The sequence below is a fragment of the Artemia sp. Qi Xiang Cuo genome, chromosome 3 (genome assembly GCF_049724085.1).
Source record: "Artemia sp. Qi Xiang Cuo chromosome 3, ASM4972408v1, whole genome shotgun sequence".
NCBI classification, from domain to species: Eukaryota; Metazoa; Arthropoda; class Branchiopoda; order Anostraca; family Artemiidae; genus Artemia; species Artemia sp. Qi Xiang Cuo.
In genome coordinates, this window is record NC_142796.1 from 23,236,431 (window position 1) to 23,252,950 (window position 16,520).

The 16,520-nt window shown below is 34.5% G+C and overlaps 2 protein-coding genes across 3 annotated transcripts in view; one reads left to right on the forward strand and one right to left on the reverse strand.

Annotated features, from left to right (window-relative positions):
* The window catches only part of LOC148953884 (transcription factor YY2-like), a 41,812-nt gene extending 40,650 nt beyond the window's left edge, over positions 1-1,162 (reverse strand). Inside the window, exon 1 of the mRNA XM_089085678.1 lies at positions 660-1,162. Within this exon, the coding sequence (XP_088941804.1) occupies positions 660-1,149 (490 nt within the window). The 5' untranslated portion in view covers positions 1,150-1,162. The remainder of the gene's footprint in view (positions 1-659) is intronic.
* Positions 1-16,520, forward strand: part of Dcps (Decapping enzyme, scavenger) — a 23,437-nt gene continuing 6,917 nt past the window's right edge. Inside the window, exons 1-4 of one of the 2 annotated variants that reach the window (XM_089085680.1) lie at positions 1-139; positions 10,034-10,323; positions 11,864-12,009; positions 13,654-13,878. In XM_089085680.1, the coding sequence (XP_088941806.1) occupies positions 10,062-10,323; positions 11,864-12,009; positions 13,654-13,878 (633 nt within the window). In that variant the 5' untranslated portion in view covers positions 1-139; positions 10,034-10,061. Of the gene's footprint in view, positions 140-1,317; positions 1,479-10,033; positions 10,324-11,863; positions 12,010-13,653; positions 13,879-16,520 lie in introns of those variants that run through there. The other variant, XM_089085681.1, reaches the window with a different exon arrangement.

Consider the following 16,520-nt stretch of genomic DNA (forward strand, 5'->3'; position numbering starts at 1 on the left):
CATCCAGTAATGGTGGATGGCGGCCATATAAAAATGGCAGCGAAAACAAATGGCTGCCATTCTAGAAAATGTGAACCACACAAGCAAGTGAAATCTGGATACAATATATAGAAAAAAGGATACAATAGTCATAAAAAGTGTAAGTACTATATAATTAATACATCTCTTCGCTAATTATGCGGTAATTAGGCTATCATCACCAGCATCACTAATTTTTTTTTTATTAATTAGGTCTATCCCTTTTAATTCTTCATTCAAACATAAAAACTTGTGAAATTAAAAGAATTGGTATTTTTAGAACTTTTTAAATGGACCTAGATGAAAAATTAGCCTACACAAGCCATATTCCACTAAAAGAACAGTAGCCTAGCTCATGGGCTTCTATGAACAAATTGTTTAGAAGGCTGTACAAATGCCTTAGAAATTAATATAAATCAAAATAAGAGCTGTTGATGTATTAACTAAACTTAGGCTACTTAAGCTGGACCATATTGAGACTAGCCTAGATTGTCAAATAGGCTAAAGGCTAGCCTATACCTATTCTCAGTGATAGCCAAGGATAATTGAGATTGTTTGGTTTAGGAATCAACTATGGAATCTTTGTAAATTAGGCTGTAAGCTTAAATTGAGTTAGCTAATCCTAAGATAGCCTAGCGTACCTTCTTCATCTGTTCCAGCAGCCCACATTGTAACTGAAAATTCTCCTTCTAAAGTCTTGATTTGAACTTGCTTTTGTTCCCATTTTTTTCTAGACTTGTTATTCATCTGAAGGTGACATGCAGTGCTACCCACTCCACCAACTTCATAAGGTGAAAGTGCCAAAAACCTTGTTGCTTTTGGGAGAACTTTTCCACAGGTTTTTTGTGAAGAGGTAGGCTCTGTATATATTTCATCAACTGTAGATAATGGGATTTGTTCACCACCATAGAGGTATCTATCCTCTTGGCCTACAACTACCTCATGGTGAGCTTGCAAAGCAATTTCTTCACCCTCATCAAGACCAGCATAACCAAGAATTGCTGGGTTATCTTTGACAATGTTTTGATCATCTAGACTTTCATCTTTAATTTCCTCTGAATAAGAGTCTACTTGAACTTCTTCTACATCAGTTTTAATCTCAACTTCTGAAAATAATTCTGAGGAAGCCATTTTTTCTCACATGTATTTGTTTACTATTTTAAAATTCTAGAGCTCTGATTGGGCAAATTTGACGTCAAGCTTCATTACTATTGGCTATAATTGAAAAGCCTTTTTCAGTAGTCTGGTATATTTTGCTAAAATTATTTGTAAAGGCATCTGTTTTATTTGCATTTAGAGCAGGCTGTAACATATCAAAGATTACCTTGGACACTGTTGATCTTGTATTATTTGATATTCCACTGGTCTTATTTTTAACCTAGGCTAGGCTTTCACTGATTCTAGCCTAGGCTATAGCCTAACAGGCTCAAGTGATTTTAAGGCTACAAATTTTGATAAAGGTGAGGGCCTTTTGGCTATCTTGGAATATATTCAAGTTAAGAGAATAAAACTTGGGAATAAATTCCTGGTTTATGATTCCTAGTTTTGGGAATGAGTCCCTAAATTATGCTCAGGGAATGTGTTTTCAAACTCCTAGCCTTGGCCCTGTGTCTACTCCTTTACTGTAGACCTTCTTATCAAATGAACTACAAGAAAACTGGGTAAAATTATACTTTAGCTACTTTTGGCTATCTTGGAAAGGAGTTTGGCTAGGAAACTGAAACTTTCAGGGATAGATCTACAGGCTAAAGTATGTCCTGGGAAGGTATTTTGAAGTACCTACCATCACACTTCTCTTTAGAGGGTCCTGACCTTTGATGACCTTTAAAAATCTGTGTGTTATAAAAGTGAAACCTTGTAAAATAGATCTTCTGCTTAAAATGAAGTACAAAACCTCATTTATAAGGTTTTAAAGACATGCAAATACATTTCCTTAATTTTGAAAAAAACAGCAACATTGATATGGCTTAAAATTCTACTCAAATATCAAGAATTGCAATTTCAGAACTAAAGCCATAGAAAAAGAAACTGATTACTGAAAATTAAGGTAAAATGTTGTTTTTTCAAAATTTTAATAGGTATAGACCTGTCGTGTAGGCAAATATCAGGACCCTCAAGAAGAAGTGGATGTAGGTACTTCAAAATACCTCCCTGGGATGTATTTTAGCCTGTAGACCCATCCCTGAAATTTTCATTTTCCAAACCTCACCCCTTTCCAAGATAGCCAAAAGTAGCTAAAGTAGAATTTTATGTATGGCTTAAAATTCTACTCAAACAACAGGGATTATATTTTCAGAACTAACACCAGAAAAAAGAAAACTGATAACTGAAAATTAAGGTAAAATATTGTTTTGTTGTAATTTCAATAGGAAGAAGTAGGCAAATTTCTAAGATTTAGAAGGGTGGTTAACATGGAAGCTTTGCAGTACCTTCCTAGAGTATTTTTTTTTTTGCCCTAGATTCATTACTGAAAGTCTCATTTTCCTAATTTATCCCCTTTCTAATATAGGAAAAAGTTGCTAAACTAGAATGTTTACCATTTCTTAGGCTTAGTAAATTGCTGAAAAGGCTTATATCTGTCTTAACTTTGGAAAAAAATTCCTTAATTTGGTTTTGGTCAACTTTCTTTTGATTCTAGACCAAGCCTAGCTTTTGAGAACTCAATTCAACCAAGATTGTGTGCTGATTGGGTTTAAAAAAAGAAATATGCTATCCATCCATCAATATATTCTTCCCAACTATTGTTGTTGACAACCAATGTAAATTCCACTCAAACTTCAAGAAAATTATGTCTCATGAATACTCTGTCCTTGGCCTCTTGAATAGAAGTATTTCTAGTAGATCACCCTATGTTTATGCGTGGTTCTACAAGGTTCTTTTTAGGACCATGCTTGACTGTAATGTGTATAGAATCACCAAAAAAAGACCTGATGTTCTTATGACCTATAAGCTAACTTCACAGGCCCCTCTCCCCCAATTCACTGGTCAACTACCCAAACGATTGGCACTGATAAGAGACTAAGTCTATATTTAAAGAAGGCATTTAAGCCTCTGGAAGGGGTTGTTTCCTAGAAGTAGGCTACTAGTAGGTTGCATCTGATGTGTGATCAACCCTGTCATTAACTGTAGAGCAATTCACAGATCCAAAAAGATCTTAATTTGCTATGAAGAGTGCAAATTAAGGTAGTAATGATCACTGCTGTTGCAATGGGCTTCAAGCCCTCCTCTCTTGAATCCTAGGCTACCCCAGGCTATATACAGAAGTTTGCTGATTATCCTTTTTTTAATAAATGGCAATATTTTACCTTATTATCTTAAATTTCCAGTGATGGGATGGTCTCATCAATGTTATCAATCCTGATTTTAAGAAATAAACAAAAGGACAAGTAAAACACTTTTGCATACAGCGTAGGGCCATGTCTGGGTCATTGGGAGGCAAAGCTGTAACACAGTTATGATTTCAGTAATTATTCTGTGAAACTACATTTCCCAGTGACTAAGTTAGATCCTGTAATGGCACTAGTGAGCAATGACAATTACTCAAATTGGCTGAATCCCAATCTTGTCTTCTATAAATTAATGATGCTTAAGGTTTCTTAATCTTGCAGAATTTTAAAGAATTGCAACCCTTTATGCATGCTGTGGCCTTTCTCTGAATGGATTAAAGGGCAGCTACATCATGCTTATTAATAGGAGTGGTAACAGCCATCCCATACTAGTTTGACTGGCCAAACTAGGGCTCTTTGCAGCTTTAGCAAAGTCCATCAAACTCTTATTATATTTAAAAAGAGGATTGGACACATAATTAAATATAATAGGCTATAATGGACAATCAAATTGTACATGTTTTTTTTTTCAATCTTGTTTCTGTCATATTTGTAACCTTAACCCATGATTCCAATGATAGGCCTATGACTAGGATTTTATATATTTTCAGTATTAATCAAGATATCCTGAAATCTAACCAAAATTTTGCCATTTTGTTAGTTTGCATATTCTTTGCACTTCTTTTTCATCAAAAGTTGGTTCATAATACCAATTTGAAAAGAAAAATGGTGATCTTTGCTAAGTTTCTTTTCCTGGAGAGAAAACTTTACAAAAGAGCAATACTACTCAATTCCTCATTCCATACTCTCTACAAATGTAATGGGACACAATATAGGCCTTGGCTGTATACAAAATTTTACCTTTTTTCAAATAAGTATTATTTTACATTTTAAGTACAACAAAAAAATAATACAAACCAACAGAATCCCCAAACTCTTGTATATAACCTAAGGTTGTATTAACTTTGTTAGTGGGAGGGGGTGGCATTTAGTTGTCACACTAGCTACCATTACGCCTAGAAAGAGTGTAGAAATGGGATCAGAATAGTATTCACCTTAATACATTTGAGAGCTTTAAGGTCCTCTGGACCTGTAGTGCTCTTGAGTCAACAATTCCCAATTGAATCTCCACTGCCTCTTTTCCCATTCCTTGTCAAGGTATAGTGAATCCATGATTATAAAAGTACCAAGGATAGTGAAATGAAACCTGATGTTTATTAGAAGCTTGTGTGTCTTTAAAAATTAAGAAAAATCAGGGATTCAACATATGAAAAAGACAACTGTATGCAGTTGTGCAGTTTTTGGTACAAGTGGGTGCCAAGGAAAAAAAAAAAATATGGATTAAAAATAAGCTAAAAAACATATGGCACCAAACAGGTTAAGAAGGTGTAACTGACTTTGAGATTAAACATATTACTAATGTATTTTTTTTTAGATGAAAAGCATTGTTGAATTTAAGTAATTAGTTTGGCTTATTTATTTCTATAATTCAATGTGGCAACACTGTCATTAATGTGATCCTGCCCCTTAAGACCTTGGTGTCAATTGAGGGAGAGGCATTTGTGCCCCTGTTTTTTTCCTTTCTCATATTTTGTAAATATCTTTTTGAGGCATATCCATTGAAAAATGTCTTGGCTTTTTAATATAAAAAAATTGCCCCCTAACTAGATATCAGAAAATGCATTTTCCCCCTCCCCTTCTAAATTTCTGTGAATTGACATCACAGAATAACCAAAAGATAATCAGGAATTGTAGCTCTAAGCTCTAAATTGTCCAAAAAAAAAATCCAGAAGAATCAGCTAAATATTTTATATAGCTTGAGACTATATCTAGACATTGGGGAGGGGATTGACCTGGGACTCAGTTGTCACGGTAGTAAATATCATATTTGCCAAGATGGTTAAAAGGGGAGTGAAATGGCATTACCTACTAAACTTGAAGCATTTGTACTGCTATTCCTAGCTGTATTTCTAACTTTCTGAAAAAAAATGACTACTGCTAATGTATATTAATGGTCATCTGCAATGCTTGCATGGGATTACTGTTCCCACAATTCTATTTGTAGAATTGCCATGTCTTTTAAAGCATAAGACTAACCTGCATTGGCCATGATAGTAGGAATCATTTAAAAATATTGATGATCTAGAACATGGGTTGGCAACCTTTTGTTGTAAAAGGGCCAAAAGTTTACATTGGGATCTTATGCAGGTTGCACTCAGGTCACTGGTCATTACACTGTAGTCTAGTATTGTATGTATACTATAATAAGTAGAGTACAACTACAATATTTATATACAAATATTTTAGGCTTAAAAATAAAATGTTTAATATATATTTTTACTACATTTATTGTAGTTAATACTATCAATGAGATTTTAGTTGTTGCTTTTGACTTGCAAGTTTTTTTTACATTAGCTTGTATTTTTGTAGTTGACACCTGAAATATTGCACCTAAATGTATGTCTGATAACCCAGAACAGTGTGTGTGTGTTTTTTTTTTTTTTTTTTTTTTTTTTTAATAATTCAGAATTGAAACAGTTTGCTCACAAATATATGTACTACCAAACATAATAATTAATTGCTCAGCAAACCTTGTTAATTCCTTGTAGTTTTCAGAAGGCAGACTTCCATAGGAATCCACCAAATTGTTTTTTTTTTTTTTTTTTTATTAAAACCAATTTTAAGTGTGGTATCACTTTGCAAATATGTCACCTTGATTTGCAAATCACTTGGTACATTACTTATATCCATAGCATAAGGGGTTTTCAAAATATCCATCTTACGTGAGATCTTTGTGAACTCAGGAACATGGTTTTCAAACTCAGCTTGAACTTGTATTAATGTACTTTTCATTTTAGTGTTTTGCCAAACAAAATTTATACCAGCTTCTTCTACTGCTTTCTTGTAATTTGGAAAATGATCAATGTGAATATATCCTTGAGGTGATGAATATATTTCAAAGAGAGAACTTGACTGTGGTCACAGAATTTTCACCACAGTTGTATATGTCAATTGCATTAAAAGGAAGCTTTTCTAGAACTGACTTTGGGTTTGAGAAGAAATGTACAGTGCTGACTCTGTTAAAGCTTGTTGGATGACCCAAGCTTGTGGATTCAGGCTTGAGTAGCAACAGTTGGGGATTTTAAGCTTGGAAACCTGCCAACCAGTCTATCCCTGTCTTTTTGGGATAGCTCCAGTTTTGAGGGATTGTCTAGTTGTTTGCTATAGCAAAGCAGTTCATGCAGTTAAGTCATCTGCACTGGCAATTGTAGTTACAATTAGTTGGGGGTTGCAGTGACAATCAGTCACATTCACAAATATTTACAGTTGCAAGTAGCCACAAATTCAAACAGTTAAAAGCAGTCACAGTTTGAAAAAGTCACAATAGCAGTAGTACTAATTGCATAATTAGTAGTTGTAGCAGCCCTCAAAGGTTCAATTTAATGCTTTCAGCTGTTTTTCAGATAATTGTTCATATGCCCTTTTGACAACCTGCATTTATAGAGTACATATTGATTTTGTTCAATATTCTTGGCAATATCTCTTTATAGTTTCGTCTTTATGTCCTTAGCCGTCCCATATATATTACAGATAGACCATTTCAACATCCATATTTAGTTATGAATCCCCCTCAAGAGGTCCCTAAGTTTCAACTCAATACCTTTATTCATTCCTTAGATGCTGTAATATGCCCTTATGACAAACATGGATGGACATAGTCTTTTGATTTGGTTCAGCATCCCCAATAATATCCTCTGAAAGTTCCAATGTACCCCTTTTTTTCCTGTGATATTGCACATACAGGCTTTTGATAATCTGGATGGTTCTAGGCAAATACCCCCCCCCCCCCCGGCGAATACCCCCCGCGGAAAATACCCCCCCCCCTGGAAAATAAGGCTTTTCAAGTTTGAGAATTTTATTTGAGACTTATTTTTTTAATTTCCGTAGGGGGAAGGAATTTTGGTACTTGTGGATTATGTGCCACTCACTCAAGTTTACACTGTGTAAAATTCGAGAACACACCAGTTTTTTTGTTAGTTTCTTCGTTACTTTAAAAATAAATTTCTGCTATAGAGTTTTATACGGACATGTAAAATAACATGAATGAAAGGCATAAACTTTGATCAGCAATTAAACAATTTGTGGTAAACTGTAAGTAAGGAGCGACCCGGCTCAATAGTAACCGAAACTCTAAAAAACGGAATTTTGATACCAGTAGATACATCAAAAGAATCTGATCTTTATGCTGATTTCAAATATATAAGTTTCATCAAGTTTAGTCTTACCCATCAAAAGTTACGAGCCTGAAAAATTTGCCTTATTTTCAAAAAAAGGGGGGAAACACCCCTTAAAAGTGATATAATCTTAATGAAAATCAAACCACAAGATTAAGCACGACAGAAAACCCTACTGTAGATGTTTCAAGCTCCTATCTGCAAAAATGTGGAATTTTGTATTTTTTGCCAGAAGAAAGATCACGGATGCATGTTTATTTTTTTTTTTTTTTTTTTTTGCTCCAACCAAATCATACAGAAATTTTTTTTTGGAAAACTTGTTAGGGGTCACTCAGTCACAAATTAGAAATTAAATTTTTACTTATTATGGGTCAAAATCTATTGGCAGGCAGCCAACAATGGGGCAACAAACATTTTTTCCATGGTTTCCCCCTCTTCTACTTTTTTCCTTTGGTTTCTTTATAATTACTATATAGTCCCAAATTTCCAGGTGGGGCTCATGGCCCCCCTCCTACCCCCTTTCAAAGGATAGCCAAACCTTCTTAAACTTTTTGGTGCCATTTGTTTTAGCTTAATTTTGATGATTGTTTGCCTAAATTTTGTTTGCCAAAAATTGCAGAAGTTCATAGGGAAGCCTTTTCAACACTAATTTATTTGTGTTGTTTTCCAATTTTTTAAGACACTTCTGGTGAGTAAATTCCTCTTTTTCCCATTCCTTAGCTTTTCAACAAAACTAAAAAAAACTCAAATAAAACTTTCAAATTTAGAAATCTTATTTTCCACAGGGGGGAGGGTATTTTCCAAGGAGGGGTTATTTTCCGTGGGGGCTACTCTCCGTGGGGGGGATTAAACACTCCACTCCCATTCACTATATTCATTTATGTTATTTTACTGTGTTTATGGCTGTATATTTGGCTTTAAAATATACTTACTTATCTATCTATGTAATATGCAGAGTAATTGTACCAAACACATTTTGCATGCAGACCCGCTATGCTTACCCCCCCCCCCCCCCTCCCTAATGTACAAATCTATAGCGCAATTTCTTTCTAAAGTAAGGAAGAAACTAACAAAAAAAAAACTGGTGTGTTCTCGATTTTTACAAAGTGTAAACTTGAGTTAGTGGCGCATAATTTACAAGTACCAAAATTCGTTTCCCCTACAGAAATTAAAAAAATAAATCTCAAAGAGAGTTCTCCAACATGGAAAGCCTTATTTTCCATGAGGAGGGGGGGGTAAACGCCGGCCACCAATCTGGTTATGTATTGTACCTTTTGATTTAGTTTTACTCCCCCTCTAGTTTCCCTGAAAGTGGAAACTTAATACCTATTCTGTTCCTGAGGTATTGTATTTATGCTCCTTTGACAACCTTGATGTACTTAAACCCTTTTGAAAAAATTACCCTTGATTTTGTAGATGGGCTTTATCTGATACATGCTGGGAAATGTCCCAGTGTTTACCATGTTTTCCCATCCCACTATATACCAGATGACACCCATCTGCAAAATCAAGCATTGTTTTTTCTTCTGAAACTTTTGCCACAAGATGACCACCTAACATGACCAGATAATTTGGCTTTCATTTGTTGCCCCAAGCGCTAGATTTTACTGAACTAAAAAGAATAAAAAGAGAAAATCCAAAGACAAAGTATTTTTTTGGGGAGTATTTCCCAAACTTTGAGAAGGTTTTGCTGAAAAACAAGAAAGTGTAACATACCAAAACAATTGGTCGGGATTGAATAGTTGAAAATCAAACTAACTGAGCTAGATGAGGCTTACAGATTTTTTCGAGAATGCTAGATGGCAGTGCCATCTAGAAGTGAAAGGGGGTGCCATCATGGCACCCCCTTTCACTTCATTTTGTATCATTATGGTGATTAATATGGTCTGTCTGGTGCGTTGCAGCAAGTGTCTTGCAGGCTGCACCAGTACGCCTTGTGGGCTGCATGCAGGCTGCAAGTTGATGACCCATGATCTAGAAAACAGAACAGTGGCTGAGAGTGGTTTCAAAATAGCTTTGTGATTACTATCTCCTGTAAAATCTAATTCTTTGGATATTTTGTGTGAAATTAAGCAGATTTTTTTCTTTTGTTGGAATATGCTCTAGTTAAAACCTACAAGATCACAGTCATTCAAGTCATTCATTTTTTGCAATAGTTTACTGGATTAAACATAGAACATTTTCCAATTAAAATCCAAATAGTGAGTGTTTTAATGGATCACAGGTTAAAATTTGAAGCTACTGCAGTCTCCCTTTGGGCCATAACTAATGCAAAGCTTTTAATTGTTTAGAAGTCCAAATTTTAAAATTGTTGTCAATGTTTCTATTTTTCATTGTTTTTTATCCATTTCTCAAGAGCAAATGGATGCCTATGTCAGTCATGGTTCACAAATACTCTTTAAAACTTGTGAATTTAGAGTGGAAATCTTTGCTAAAGATAAGTTTTGTTTTTAGGTGGTTCTGCATCATCAAAGCTGTTCAAATGAACATAGACAACATCAGCAGCCTAAAAGGGTTTAGAATTGTTGAAGTTCTCAATGAACAACCCGAAAACAAAACAATATTCTTGCATGGAAAGTTTGACAACAGTGATGAAAGCTTGGTTCTAATAATTGAAAGACTACATTTTCCTAATGATATTAAACATCTTGAAGATGGTATATGTAGTTTGACTTCCATTGTTAAAAAAGAAGCAAATGATATATATGGATTTTATGAGGCTACATTACCAGAAAGCTTAAATGGTATGCATATATTCCCAAGTTTGAAAAATAGTGCTTTTTGTTGGTTTCCAGAATTTTATGTTTCCAGGCATTCTAGTAAGATTTATGGAATTTTTCCTGAGGAAGTGGAAGGGCTCAAGATTGGGAATCTTCCTCTAATGTCCCTTGTGCTCAAATATTTTCTGCATAATTATAAGTGTACAAAGTAAAAAGGCAGACAAATCCTGGGGATAAGAAAAATGAACAGTCCTAGGTTTGAATTGGGATTCCCTTGTAGAAGTAAAAAGTGTCAAAAAAGCTTTTGGTATTTAATGTGTCAACTTAATGTGTGTTTGGTATTTGGCTTTGCAAAACAGGTTTATAATTCACATGTCAGAATCCTTAGACATTTTTTAAGATATACCATATTCATGCTTCAAAGAATGCTCTTGTATCCCATTTTTAAGCTGTGTACATATATGGGAACTGTGTATTCCTTCAAATTACAATTTTATTTAAGTTGCATATCATGGACATCTTTGTGAGTTGAAGTTTTTGTGTGATCTATTGTTATTCATTCAAATCTTATCGTTAATTGCTTAGTAGCTCATGTTTAAAGAAGAGTTATTTTTGCTTAAAATTTCTATCTTTAATTGTCAATCAACACAAACTAAATTTGAAACCTTCATAAGACATATAAGCTGTCTTCCATATTTTTTAAATGGCCTGTTGAAAATTCAAGTCATTTTCATAATTTATTTTTGTTAATATTGAAGCTTTTAAAATATTTGGATGAATATCTTTTGCAAACCTTTTCAAAGTTTCATGGATTGGAATTAGAAAATGGCTTATGGAATGGCTTTTCTCATGGTAAAAGAGTTTGGCTACTATTCCCTTTTCTTTAAGTACAGTCTCATTGACGGCCATAAACCCATTTGAGTCCGAACAGACAAAAGTAAGCCCCAAACGTCATTACTGAGAAAAAGTCAGTGTTGAGGCAGTATGTAAGTTTGATATCTATGATAAGCAAGTGCTTGGGAATTATTGTCCTTTTTTCTCAGCCAACATCTTTTTACCAGGTTAGATAAGATTTTAAACCAAAATGGTAAAGTCCAACTTTCAGTATCAAATTCTTTAACCCTACTAAGCAATCTAGCTAGTTAAAGACAAGTTAGAAACAATACTAGTTAGTTATTAATTGAAAAGAATTACCTGTAAGTAGGGGCAAAATGCTAATGTTCATTTTTTAGTGTAATTTTTTGTCATTTTTAACCCCAATTTTGGTTGCTTTACATTCTTTTGTCCAAATATGTTGTGATGAAAATGAGCAGCAAAGTGATTTATCAGATAATTATTTCCTTGAGATTCTGATGACCAGCAAATTACTGCCATGGTTTTGGTTTCATGACATGTGTATACTAAATTGGTCAGTAATTCATGTTTTTGTCTGTAACTAATTTGTTTTTTTTTCCTTTTGTGCATTCAATTTTGAATTTTAGTTTAAAATTTTGAAAATATTACTGTCTTTATGAAAAATGGAAAAGAAAAAAATAATTATGATCTGATCCTCTTTTATTTTCAGGTCTCAAAGTTACTTTTATTTACCCAGCCACTGAAAAGCATCTCCAAAAATATAGAAAGAAAAAGTACCATCTGATATTAGAATCACCAGAGTACTATCACAAAGTGACCTTGCCGCATATCGAGGAGAGCAATTTTAGTATTCAGGTATATAAATTAAAAAGTAGTTTATTTTCCCCTAATTGATAAGAAAAGAAAGAAACCATTGATGGACCAACCCAATCCACTGGTCAAATCAATATAAACTAGACTTTTAAGTACCAATGCCCTGGAAATTCCCTCTGCAAGATATCCTAAGAGCTGAGAATTCAGAGGCACCCCTCCCTCCTGCCCCAAAGCTCGGATCCCCTAAAGGATAAACAAGATATTCGTCCTGGAGAGCTTGTATTTGTTGTTTTTTATGTTTTTGGGAGAGCAAGTCAACAAAAAGCAATATATAGTTAAAGTATCTTTTTAATAATTTGAATCTCACTAGAGTTGCATTTTTTAGCGTTGTGCATACTGTATTCTCTTTTGTCGATGCACAATTTGATTTACCTTAATAACAGTGAATTAAAAACAGATCCCAGCAAAAGGCTTATGTTTGCTTGCGTCTGGTTCCTTTTTTGGTTTTCATTGCTCCTCTAATTTGTTACTACTGATTTTAGGATCATTTTATTAAATAACTTGCTAGAGGAGAGGAGAAAAGTAAGATAACCTTGGACTGATAAGGATAAGGTTATAAAATGGATCCGAAATCTTGCCTAAACCAAATACTTGCTTGTTATGCATGTCTGTATCTACAAGAGTTCTTTTTTGATTACCTATGTGACATTCTTGGACAATTTCCTGCAGGTATTGACTGTTAATGGCTGATTTGCAGTTATGGAAAGACACATTTTCTTGACGTGTAATTAAAACTTGACTGCTCATACAATATTGGTCCTAGTAGGAAGTATTTTATACAAGGACATGCCAGAAGATTATCTCAATGGAAACAAATCTGCAAAGTTTTTGCTCTCGGAGAAAGAAGGGCTCAGGTTTGAACAGAAGTTTCCTTTGTTAGAAAAAACATTCTATTTTTCTAACATGTAATTGAAACTTAGTGCTTACACAGTTTTGATCCTAATATAAATATTCTATACAAAGACATCCCAGAAGGCTTTCCAAATAGATAGAAAATCTCGAAAGTTTTCTTTTTTGGGGAAAGGAGGGTTCGGGTTTGAAAGTTTTTTTGTTTTTTGTTAAACAAAACTGTATTTTTCTAACATGTTATCAAAACCTAAGCACTTTTAGGATTTTGGTCCTAGTAGAAAGTATTTTATACAAGGACATCCCAGAAGGTTTTCACAATGGGAAACAAATCTAATTTTTTTAGGGGGGGGGGGGAGAGAAGGGTGTTGGTTTGGATGAAAGTTTTTTTTGCAAAAAAAAACGTTCAATTTTTCTAACGTGTATTCAAAACTTAAATGCTTACACAGTTTTTGTCCTATTGGGAAGCGTTCTCTACAAGGACCTACAAGAAATTTTTCTCAATGACAGCACATCTCCAAACCTTCTTTCAGGGAAAGGAGGGCTCGGGTTTGAGCGAAAGTTTTTTTGGAGGAAGAAGGGCCAAGGTTTGAAAGAAAATTTTTTGTTAGAAAAATCTTCTGTTTTTTTTCTAAGATTGGTTAAGTTCTTCCAAAAGGGCCCAGACTAGTAAAACCAAGGTGGAGCAAAAGTAAACCAGACCTGCAAAGCCAGAAGGAGTGGGACTTTGAAGTTTTTTTACTCTTTATTCTTAAAATTCTATTGAATATTGTTTTTCAGTGGGTGTATAATATCCTTAACCACACAAAGGAAGCAGATAGAATAATATTCGAGGATCCAAATCCAGACACAGGATTTGTTTTACTACCTGATGCTAAGTGGGACGGAAAAACTGTCAGCAGTCTATACCTAATTGCCATTGTTCATAGAAAAGGATTGAAGTCAATCAGAAGATTGAATCCAGATCATCTGCCTCTTTTAGAGAATATTCGAGGCAAATCTAAGGTATGGTCTTACTTTGTAGTCTACAATCAATAAAAAAGCTTCATAATTTTGGCTTATTTTTCACAAAGGCCTATAAAAAAAGAGGCCTTTTGTTGGACAAAAAAGGTTCCGTGTTGAAGATGGAAATGGCTGAAAATGGTACAAGTGAAACTAAAATATCTCGTTATTCAGTTTTACCCATGTCTGAAGGAGGCAGGGCTTCGAAGATAGGAAAAAGCACTGTTGAATTTCGGAATTTTAATTTTTCTTAATCCTTGTCCTCCTTTGTATGGGATTATTCACTGCCAAGTTTTTCCAGTTCTATACATCTTGCCTAATTTTTAGCAGAAATCTCATAATAAAATTAGAAATTTACCTAGCACATACTGTGGCGGAATTTGAGTTGGTATCTTGGTCATGGTAGTTGGCCTGGAAGGGATATGAAAATGACGAGAGGGAAAACCAAATTGCCATTATGAAAACAAAGAGTAAAATACAATTGAAAATTGGAGGAAGAGCAGCCTTGAAAGCGAAGAATTATTGTTTCAATCTTTGCTTTTAAATTATTGTATTTAACCGTCCAAATCTTTTATTGTTATTTTAGATAAACTGTGAAATAAAGAGATCAAAAGAAAAATGAAGCAAACTAGGGATTATCTTATAAGGAACTTGAGTGGTAAATGACCGAACTTACTCTAAGCTCCAGAATGCAGATGTACGATTTTGTGCTCCATCAAAATTATCTGACAACTAAGCCCTCTCAATACAAATCTCTATCCTTTTCTCTTTTTGAAAAAGGGAAAATGCTGTCATCAATGTAGGGTGTCTATAAATAGTTAGATTGATGATCACATATTCCATATCAAATACTCCAATAGGCTTCAGTACACAACCTCTTATTCTTCTGTTCCAGTTATGGCCTCTAGTCACTATTTATTGCTCTTCTTTTGGCCCCAAAACTACCATATTAGAATCTATGATTGTTATTTAAGTGCACTTGGCTCAGTAAGAATCCATGCACATTGCTCCGGATTGTTTCCAATAAAGATGATGCTAGTAATATCTAGAATTTTTTTCATCAGACTATGAATTGTGGTTTTAAAATCATGTGAAAGGAAATAGTTGACGAGAACATCAAATGATATAGGGATTTGTAATCGATGGCAGAAATTTCTTAGTAATTTAGAATCCTGATCCATTGGATTGTATTTAAAGTTTTCGAAGGTAGTGCTATCAAAGAATTATAGTTGAAATCATGCAATGTGAATTTACAAACAGAGGTTTTTTCCAACTTCTGTGATGTGAGAAATAATACTTTTGCGATCGAACAGCTTTGATAAGCCAATGATTAACCTTCTAAAATGGTGTATAATTATACACTGCTAAACCAGAAGAGTAAGGGACAAATAGCTCAAACTATTTCTTGCAAAGTTCAGACTTACTAGGATGTAATGCTTTCTAATTATAAAATTGAAGTTTCTATACATTAATGCGTACAATAATAAAATATTTTCTTAATCTCTTACAATAGGCTTTTCTGTAATTTTATTTTTTCGTCTGTTATAAAATCTGGCTCTTTCGTCTTGTGTTTCCATCTATTCGTCTTAAGCGTTCATCCTGTTGCCTTCCTAGGGTCAACTAGAGCCGTTCCTAGGGTTGGTACTGCTTGGAGAAGAATTATTTCCATCCCCCTCCTCCCTCCTGAGTCAAATATAAGCAAAAATGCCGAATCAAAGCGAACAATTCGATCAAAGTGGGCATCCGCCTTCCAACCACGGCACCCGAGGCACCCTCCCCTCCCTCCTTCCCTCTTTTTGAACGGCTCTGTTTTCTTTTGTATTTCTTGCTGAACAGAGAACTCAGAAGAACATGAGTCAATGCACTTGCTTGAGACAGTCATTAATGCCATAAGCCTATAAAGCAGTTAGGTTTTAGTTATGCTATAGTTTAGTTTTAGTTTGGTCATTAGGTTTTACAATTATGTCGTACTGTACCTACCTTGGATCCTCTGAAATATTGTCAAGGGAGATTTGAGAGCCTTGGCATAAAGCGAGTTTCCCTATTCTGCAACAGATCTCATACAAGACGAGTATAAAGGGCTGATAAAATTAGATTAAGGAACACTTTTAAAGTCAAGGGTTAGAGGCCCAAAAAAATAAATCAGGAGCGTCCTGAGAAAGGATGCTCCAAAAGATATCAGCTGAGAAATGAATCACCAGGATACGAAGTTCATCATTTCATTTAAAGGCTTTTTTTTAAGATGACGTTGTGGGCCCTTCCACCGGAAGATAAAAAACTCTTCCAGGTATGAAACTGTTGCTAATCTTTTGTGTATGCAAGGAAAAGGTGGGACTGAGGATGCGTCGTTTTAACATCGGACAAAGGCTTTACTTAGACCTGTGTTAAAGGCTTTACTTAGAACAAAGAGGATGCATGATAGTATTGCAACAACGTAATGCATTGTATAAAAAGCGTTTTATACAGACAGTAATTTTCATTGACATAAAAAATGCCTAAAGGACAACCTGCAAAAACAAACAAGCTGATGGTTTTTTAAGCTTTCTTCAAGCGAATACACGTAAAAGTTTCAACAATGATATTCAAATATCGTGATAAGGGAGGGGGGGGGGGTGCATCAGAATGTTTGAAATGCCTTGGTGAGG